Below are 10,195 nucleotides of genomic sequence, written 5' to 3'. Positions count from 1 at the left end.
AATTAAGAAAGGACTTGTATCGCCGAAGTTCCTCGGAAAGAATTTATACCGGAAATTAACAAACGAGCAGATACGTAACAACTTCTTACGTCTTGTTTTCACACGCACAACTTCATATGTATTTTCCAAGCATCACTCTTGCACTTCCTAAACACCCTAAGATCAATTGTTTGCAGTACTAATGTCAAACATAATTTATTAGTAAGTAGCTTGTCCCATCCAGATCACCCATGTAGCAGTTTTCTCATTACTTTTTACTTATGTATATCACATCATGAGATGAAAACTTAAATATATTGACCTACAACTTTGTACTGATGTACCTGATGCTGTACCCAAGGTATAGTCAGATGATAAGAGGACTCTGTATCAGCACATATAAAACTTGTCCCCCCATTAACTAATTGCTAAGAACACTTGCTTTCATTGCATGTAGTAATTTGGTCATGTTTATCAAAACTTGATTTGGCATATGGAAATGTTATTAAAAGATAAAATGAACTCTTAAAAAAGTTTCAATGCTATTACTTTTTTAATATACTTGGCATGTCACTTTCAAAATTTTACATTTACAGTGCTGAAACCATCCATGCAGTAGTCACTAAACCCTTATAACAGAAATAAAAAATAACTTTATAGTGTGCTAGCAAATTATTTATAACTTGATAACCAAGTGTAGAATATGTTTTTTATATAAAATGTTTTTTTCATGTTTTTATTATTTAAGATTCAAACTAAAATCTTCAACATTTTATCCTTTATAATTATAGGGTTAATGCATGCAATGAGAAAATAAGATCGCATTACTTTATCTAAATGGTAAAGTTGATTTGAATAAAAAAAAAAAAAAAAAGTGTATATACAAGAAACTTGCAAAATATTAAGAAATAGTGCATCAAATATTATACATACTGGTTTGTAAAACAGATTTAGATACGTTATTGATGAACTTTTGCATTTATTTTATAACTGAAGTAAAGAGAAGTACGTGTGAGAAAAATGTTTCTAGAAGAGAATAATCTTCATTTTTATGTGACGGCAAGGTCAGAATGTCACCAATGTTTCCATTTTATTTTTGTTTTAAAGTTTGGAAAAGGAAAATGTATGTTGAGTGAGATATTTTTAAATGTTTTTCAGGTGACATCAAAAATAATATTTGTGAGCTCAGGTGCAGAATTAGCTAATAAAGGCAGAGAACTTCTTGAGCATTTTAAGACACAAGGAACACCAGTTATGATTGGTATGTTTGTTTTTCATATTATTTTATGTTGTGTAAGAAAAATTTGAATTTACAAATGCTAAATAATTGTTCTTTCTTTATAGTAAAAACTTTACTTTTCTTTTTACTATTGGACATTTTCCCATCTTTTTTGATTGAAAATGCTAGGCTTAATGTTCTGCTGCGTTGTTTATATTTTTTTTAAGGTTTATAGTACATTTTAACCCTTTAAACTAGTAAGGTATAAGGTGGGGAAAAATGTGTTATGCTGATTCAGTGGTACTTTGAAAATGTTGTTTGTGACATGGTGTGTAAAAATGTATCATATTAATACAGTGATAGGTTTCCTGCATTGAGAATTCAGAATCACATAATCAGTTGTAAATTATTGTACTTCCTTTGTATATACATGCTGACTGTCATTTGAAATATTGAGATGTAATACACATTATCTAAAAATTAATGAATGCCTTTTATGTGTGTGTGACATCAGAACATTGCTCTTAATCCAGTATGGTTTTCAGCCAGAGACGTATGAAAAATAACATATTTTATAAAACTCTCTTTTTTATTGGCTAGGAGGTTTTTAACCAAATAAGACTATTCATCACCTGTAGTTTGAAGTTTCTGATAAACCTACTAAGATGCCTCCCAATGTCTTAGTGGTATGCTTGAGATCTCATAATACTAAAGTTCAGTGTTTGATCTCTATCATGGGCATGGCACAGATAACTCATTGTGAAGCTTTATGCTTGAAACAAAAAAAAAGCCTACTAAGATAAATCTCCTAAAAATATATCTAATCAAGTATAATGATCAATCACATGTACTAGTCTTAAAGAAGACCCTAGAGAAAGTATAACTTCTAAATAAGCAAGATGAACATTTTATATTCCTGTTCTGCATGAAATTTTTAACCAGATAAAACAAAATTTGATTGTCATAATAAGCTTTGGTAGAGTTACTAGTAAGTGCACTATATCATCAAAATACTGATAGTGGAAAATGACCAATGACATATTTATAAATGTCAGAAATGGTCTTTCAACTCCTGATTTAAGAACTTGCAACAAATTTTTAAGATTTGATTCTGTGGTAGTAAAAGAATTTTTCAATTAAATTTTTGAGTACAACTACTTTATATTTAAGCTTAATGTTTAAAAATATCACTTTTATTGATAAGACTACTTTTAAAAATTAAAAATAGGATTAATGTTTAAAATGCACATTAGAATTTTTACTGTGCATTTTAAATGTTTATTCTATTTTCAATTCTTGAGATTTATTGCACAAGTTACTGAAATCGAATCTTCAAGAAGGACTACTTCTTTTTCCAAAGATTAACCCTTTTGCTCTGGATATCCTTTACTATGTGTGATGGAAAGTTTGTGTCTTACATTCGAAATTTTAATAAACCACTTTTTCTTTATGTTATACCAAGTAGTGTAGCTTAAATCATAGCTAATAATCCATATTTTAATAGTATATAGTTTTAAGTTCCCAATTGTACGAGGCAATATTTAAAAACATCCTGAATTCTCCTAGTGTGACACCCGTGACATATTTTCTCTATGCATCTTGTCTTCTTTATTTTATTCACCACCCCTTGAAAAAGCATGAAATTTAACATAAATTACACTCTCTATAGAATCGTGACTGCTCAAACGAGCCATAATTTTTATAGCCTTAGATTTTATTTGGTTACAGAACTATAAATAGAAAATCACACCCTTTCACCCACATCTAACTGTCACATCCTCTCTTTCAGGCTTTGTTAATAGTTCTCTTTTACATTTCATTGTATATTACCTATAACCAATAGAAAGTCAAGGTTTTAATATTTCAAATGACATATTGTATATCATTGTGTTCTGAACAGATAAGTTTCAATTTCACTCACAGTACAAGCTTCATTCCCATGGGAAAGATAACAACTAGCTTGGATGAATTTGTAATGACCCTTGTCGAATAGTTAGAAAGCCAGAAAAATTTTGAGAGTTAGAGGAGATTGTCTGCTTTTTGCATAATATTGGTCTATGTTCTTTGGTACATTATTTAATGCAATACTACCATTATTATAAAATATGTAGGCTTAAGTATACTCGACAATTGACAGCAATAAAAAAGATGATTGGGTAAGTAACTTGTTCCTTGTTTTTCATGTATATTCTTTATTTATTGTTATAAAAGTAACTAAAATCTAAAAATATGGATCTTTTTAGGTTAGTTAAGATGAGATTTGGTAAAATAAATAATAAAAATATTTCACAAGTCACACACATGAGCAGCATATAAATAATATAATTTGATAGCGTAATGTTAGCTGCACATGCCCCGAGTAATTTACAACTTGTTATGTCAAGGCTAGTAGTTAGACATGGTTCAAAGGGCAATAAAATTTAATCATAAATAGATGTATACTGTTATGAGCTTAAAACTACTTAGGATAAACTAATGTAGTTTTATGTTACAATTTGAAGTCATTCTAGAAAGAAAAAAAGGATAATTTAGATTTATTTCGATTTTTTTTTTTTTTTTGGTGGTTATGAAGTTGGTCAAATTGACCAATTCTATTTTGAGTTATGGTGGAGAAAATAACAGATGAAATATAAAGTTTTACTGGAAAAAACGTTTATAATGTATTTAGGATGTTTTAGGGATTACACAAAGGAAATTTGAGGTTTTTGAGATGAAGAAAAGTATTTTTAGTCTTAACATGAAAATTACTTTGCACATGGACTATTCAAAACAAATACTCAATATATTCGTGGACAAATCTTTATTTTAGTTTAAAAATATTTCACCAAAAATTTGGATTTTTTGTATGTGAAAGACATAATGTTAACTGAAAGACTGCCAAATTTTGTGAAGATATGCACACTATATTGAAAGTTTTCAGTATTAAATCTATAAAGACTTTAAAGGAGTGCAAAGAGGTCATGTGGTCGGTCAAATCGACTGACTCCGTGTTGAAAGAGTTAAGTAACTTTGTTGAGAGAACAAGCTGCCATCATCCTCTGCTTCATAATAAAAGGAACCCATTAATTGTACTTATTTTGAAATTATTCCACATGTATATAAAAAACAAATTAATGTGATCAGGTTTAATACTGGTCAGTGTTCTGCTATATGAATTTTATTAAATAGTGCTACCAGATTGTAATTCTTAATTCTGGATATAAGAAAATTTTGACCAATCAGGCAGGTTAACTGATGATGCAAAATGTCAGTCCATTGAACTGACCCTGTATTGGAGAAGGAATGTTAATTAATTCCAAATTTACTGTGTATATCTACACAAAACATGGCAATCTTTTAGTCAAATATACAAGTCTGTAGTACACAAATCAGATGTTTTACAAATGTATTTATACAAAAGGTATGTCTATGAATTGTTGTGGTCAGTCTGACTCAATTTCTGATAAGTCTGAGTGCAAAGTGATGCTCATCTGAAAAATAAAATTACTTTTGCATATTCCATTTCTAAAACCTCTGATATGCATATCTACTTTTTTTTTCAGTATCTCTATATTGTGCCTGATATTTACTTTCCTCTGTTGTTATATCAACAATGTAGGGTGAAATGAATGGTTGATAACTCTGACATCAACACATAATATCATGTTGAATGGCACTCTTCAAAGGTTGTGGCATGTGCATTTTGACTCCCATCTGTGCACATAGGGTTAAAAAACTTGAGAGTGAGTGAATTATAACATATCATCTGTTGCTACAACTTCTGTGAACCACCACAGTCAAAAGCAACTATTACCGTAACCACAATAAATTTCTTGTAAATAATTGACAGCCACATTTTATTTTGTTACCCAACCCTACTTAAAAAATAAATAAATAAACTTTTATTTTATTTTTATTAATGAATGTTTTATTTGGATATAATTTCAGTATTTTTTATACTTGTAACAAAAGAGTTTTAAGTAAGTAAAATAATTGTGACACCTAAATTTATTTCTTGTAAACCAGTTGATGGGTTAATAACTTTTAACATATGTGCCAGACATGTGTTGTGTTTTCTTTTGTTTGTCACATTTTCTGTATAATTAGATATTGTGAAATTAACTGTTGATTTAAAAAAATATATTCTACATTATTTTTCTGAAAGATCATTGCTTTAAATGTGGAATTGCATTGAATGAACTATGAACACTAAAATGGGCTTAAACTATATTAAAACTATTTTGTTAGAAAACTTTAAAGTTCTTTTTTAACATATTTTGATGATGGTTCTAAAAGGAAAAAATGTTTTCTGTTGAAATTTGTTGTAAATATACTCTCTTTCTCTTTCTTCATTAAGATATTCTAATTGACAAACAGGTCTGATATTATCAATGGCATTCCTTATTTCAGTGATATATATACAAGATAAGCATTACGTAAGCATTGATAGAATTGACATTGTCTGTCCAAGTTGTCAACTTGATGTCATAACGGATAATGTCTGGGGATATTAAGTTCATTATTGCTTTATAGGGCTGATTTTAATTGCTTGTAAACAATTAATGTAACTATATATATATATATGTGTGTTTTATTTTCATTTTTTTCATTCCATCCTAGGAGGAGGAGTATTAGCACATACTATTCTAGGCATCAACTTTAATGAAGTCACTGGTGACATAAAATTTTTAATTCTTGATCCTCATTATACAGGAAATGAGAACCTTTCTACAATTCAGAACAAGGTAAGAATAATACATTTTTTTTCAGGAAAATAATTTAATTTGTAAAGTACTAAGTATGAATATGAGCACTGTTTAGTAATGATTTTTTGTGTTGGAAATTTTTCCCACTTCTTTCATAAAATGTTAATGTAAAAGAAAATTTATACATAATGACAGTAAAAAGTATTTAACTTCTCAAGTTCTACTTCATTTAGGAAAACGTACCTCATATTTCTTTTTAATATATTTATATAAAAATACACTACTTGGAAGTGGCCCCTCAATAGTGTGATACATCAAGTATGTTACGTTGTAGTCAAAAAAACAATGTCATTTTGTAGAACAAAGAAAAAGTTTATAGCAGGAATTATACAGGGTATCCACAAAGTCATGTTCTGTTTTTAAAAGTTTATTTGAACAAAACAAAAAAAGCTATAATTATGCAGTTTTTAGCACCTTGTTGCTTAAATAATGAAGTTTTTTTCTTGATTTACAAATTTTAATCAGAGTATCCACTTGCTAATGATTGAAGTTTGAACGAAGATGGTGACTGTACAGGAGAAAGTTGAATGTGTGCATTTTATATGCATAAAAATGCAATCTCGTGTGTAGGACTTTGTGTACTGTTTATCTTGGTAGCTGGAGTTCACTTGAAGCATGACAAATAGACTTTCTAGGGCTGCATTGGAACATCTTCTGGACATTAGCAATGGTTTCTTCTGAAACACCTGGACGTCCACTTCAAGGCAGGTCAATCATACTTCCTGTTTCCAAAAACTTGTGAAACCACCTCCTAATACTGGGTTTGGAGGGAGGATGCTTGCCATATTGACAGAGATAATTCTGTTGAACAATTGTTACTGATCTTGACTCTGCAAACCAGATGACACATTGAGCTTTCTCCTGTGTAGTTGCCATCTTCATTTAAACTTCAACCATAAGCAACTGGACATTCCAATTACAATCTGTAAATCAAGAAAAATGTCATTAGTTAAGCAACAAGGTGCTAAAAACTGCATAATTATAGCTCTTTTGGTTTTGTTGTAATAAACTTTTAAAACTGGAAAAGGACTTTGTGGACACCCTGTACTATATTGGCAATATTTTATGTGCCTCGAAAAGGATATAATCTTAAGTTAAACCCTTCTTTCTTTTGAACTTCAAGACACATAAATGAAGGCTATTATAATTTTCTTGTATGAGTGCCTAGAAAAATATGCCTATAAATAAAGTATATAACAATTATTATAATTTGACTTTAGCTACTCAAAAAAAAATTAATATGTATAACTTTAAAAAAGACAAAACTGGAGAGCCTAATTTATGTATCTTTCTCCAGATAAAACTTCTAACATCTTTTTTAATACTTTGTGAAATATACAGTACTGTGCAAAAGTGTTAGGAGAAGAGAATATTTTGTCATTCTTTCCATTTTATGAGGCTAATTCTTCCATGCCATTACAGAATGTAAATTTCAATGCTATGGTAATGCTTCACTGATCCTTGTTGACAATTGAATGAGCCAAGGTGAGAATACTTATCATTCTTTAGAATTCCCATATACTTGTATCAAGGGCACGTCATAAAGGTTCTGTTTGAATGAACATACTGATCAAATTTAGAGTCTGAAATAACTATCATGGTACCCCATGCAGTGTCTTAACTATATAGAAAGAAGCTACCAAGGAGCTAGCATATGGTACTGGTATATGCTAGAAGAAATCAATTTAATAGCACTCCACAAATAAACCATGATACAAACAATGTTTAACACATATACATATACTAAGTTTCGTTGTCATGCCACAGCCCAAAATGCATAGAGAATTGTCAGTAGAGCAGAGAGTTTGTATAAAAGCTTTACATGATGTTGGTTGGACTCTCTGACAAATAGCTGCAGACTTGAAATGTTCGCCAAACCTTGTCAAGTGCACCCTAGATTGTGAGACTGAGACAGGTAAATTTGAAAATACGAAAGGAAGAGGCAGAACACCTAAACTCAATGATACTGATGTTAAATATCTGTTTATGCAGCCTTCGGGACAGAAGGAAGACTGCCACGACCATGTACCAAATGAGAGAAAAGTGTCAAGGTCGACAGTATCAAGAAGATTCACTGGGAATGGAATATTTGGTCATGTAGCAGTTAAAAAACCTTTACTTTGATCTCCAAATATTATCAAGAGACTGAAATTTGCTAAAAAAGTACAAAAACTGGAATGTTGATGATTAGAAAAGGGTATTGTGGATGAATGAGTCCAAGTTTGAAATATTTGGTTCAAAGGTGAAAGATACTTACCTCAATGCATAGCACCTACCATGGGGGAGGCAGTGTGATGGCTTGGGGGTGTTTTTCTGCTGAGGCAACAGGAGATATTTGCAAAATAGATGAAATAATGGACCAGTGCAAATACCATTAGATACTGATTCGTCATGGTATATCTAGTGGTTTGTGTATTATTAGTAAAGGATTATACTACCAAGAAGATAATGACTCCAAGCACTCATCCAACCTCTGCAGAAATTACTTAGCTGAGGAAGAAACTGCTGGAGTCATTCAAGTAATGCAATGGCCCTCACAGAGCCCTGATTTCAACCCAATTGAGCAGATCTGGGATTTGATAGATCAAAAACTTGACAAATCAAAAGTTACTTCCAAAGAAACTTTATGGGAGTGTATTAGAGACATTTGGAGTAAAATCCCAAAGGACACTTTGATTAAATATGTTGCAACAATGCCTGAAAGACTGCAGTTATTAAAGCAAAAGGAACACACACTAAATATTAACTGTTTCCTGAACTCAAGCACTTCCACTGAGTTTCTGTTGTACTAAATATAAAGATTTATAAAATTTTGATGTTTCACCTGTGATTTACATTCCATTTTTCTTTGAAATTAATTTTTGACTTTGTCCTAACACTTTTGCACAGAACTGTATATGTAACTGGTATAGGAGTTTTATGCAAATGAAAATTTAGAAAAAATTATAGACTTGGGTAAGATAATTTTATGCTTTTTATTTTATTTATTTTATTAGTATATCCTCATGGTAGGCAGAGCACAGATAGCCCATTGTGTATCTTTTTGCAAACAAACATAGTACAGGACTTGACTTTACTAAGATGTAAGGAAAATGTGATGTTTAATCTCACTATTTGTTGGTAAAGAGTAGCCCAAGAGTTGGCAGTGGGTGATGTTGAATAGCTGCCTTTCCTGTAGTTTATTACTTCAAAATTACTTCTTTTGATATTTGTTCTATTTGAAAAATTATTTTTTTCAGGGATGGTGTGGCTGGAAGGGACCAGAGTTCTGGGAAAAGAATTCATTTTATAACCTTTGCCTACCACAGTGTCCTCATGAGATATGATATATAGATGTATATAAAGGTTTTTGTGATTTTCTATGTATCTATAAATTTGTGAAGTAGTTACTTGATCAGAGTATACTGTATCTTCTTTGTACATTGTCAGCTGCCCAATGAATTAAGGTGCAAAGTTTTGCCTACTGCTAAGCTATCATTTATCAGGAAAACTGTGATGTTTTGTATTTGACTACTTGTTGCTATATTTGAAGTTTTAAAGCTATAGAAGTGTATTTTATACCTGTTAAACATAATGTATTGTTCTTTTAATAGAGCTATTCTGACTGGTGGAAATGGGCTATTTTTGGAATAAGCAGTAACTTTGTCTTTTCAGTTATCATAATATATATATATTTAGAGGTAATATGAATATATATCTGAAGTAAAGGGATTAATAACATTTAAAACTGTTTACAAGATGATTAAAATAAAAGATTGTCAACCTCAGTGTCTATGTAACTGTTTATTTGGATATTTAAGACAGAAAGCAATAATACTTAAACAGTCAAGCAAAATCAAATCAAAAGGAAGGACTGCATTAAAAACAGCAAATCCAAACCTGTGATAAATGACATTTAAATGAACAAAACAAAAGCCCAAACCAAAATTAAATTAAAGATGTTGCATAAATTAAAAGGATCCCCAGGGTACAGGCTATAATGTGGGATATAAAATGTGCCCGAGTTTTGGGGGTAAAGGTTTCAAGAAAACAACTTGAGTCTCTACTTAAACTATCCCTTAAAGTATGTAGAAAAAAAAAAAAATGCTACAAGTAAATAGTTTTTAACCTGAACTTAATAATGAAAGTCAGTACATATATTATCAGAGATATTCTGAACAATTGAAAATAGTCATCCTACTATTCTAGGCCATTTCCAGGGATAAACCTTATTTTCTTCAAAATATCATCCTTTAGCCTTTGTCACAGCCTC

General features: G+C 30.5%; 1 protein-coding gene across 1 annotated transcript in view; it reads left to right on the top strand.

The window, feature by feature from the left end:
* Positions 1–9,674, top strand: part of LOC106471208 (ufm1-specific protease 2-like) — a 48,594-nt gene extending 38,920 nt beyond the window's left edge. Inside the window, exons 9-11 of the mRNA XM_013931798.2 lie at positions 1,138–1,240; positions 5,798–5,922; positions 9,183–9,674. Coding sequence (XP_013787252.1) covers positions 1,138–1,240; positions 5,798–5,922; positions 9,183–9,269 — 315 coding nt within the window. The 3' untranslated portion in view covers positions 9,270–9,674. The remainder of the gene's footprint in view (positions 1–1,137; positions 1,241–5,797; positions 5,923–9,182) is intronic.
* The last annotated feature ends 521 nt before the right edge of the window (positions 9,675–10,195 follow it).

The sequence above is a fragment of the Limulus polyphemus genome, unplaced genomic scaffold, assembly GCF_000517525.1.
Source record: "Limulus polyphemus unplaced genomic scaffold, Limulus_polyphemus-2.1.2 Scaffold4472, whole genome shotgun sequence".
Classification (NCBI taxonomy): Eukaryota; Metazoa; Arthropoda; class Merostomata; order Xiphosura; family Limulidae; genus Limulus; species Limulus polyphemus.
Note: the sequence above shows the minus strand (reverse complement) of the source record. Positions and strands in the feature narration are given on the sequence as shown.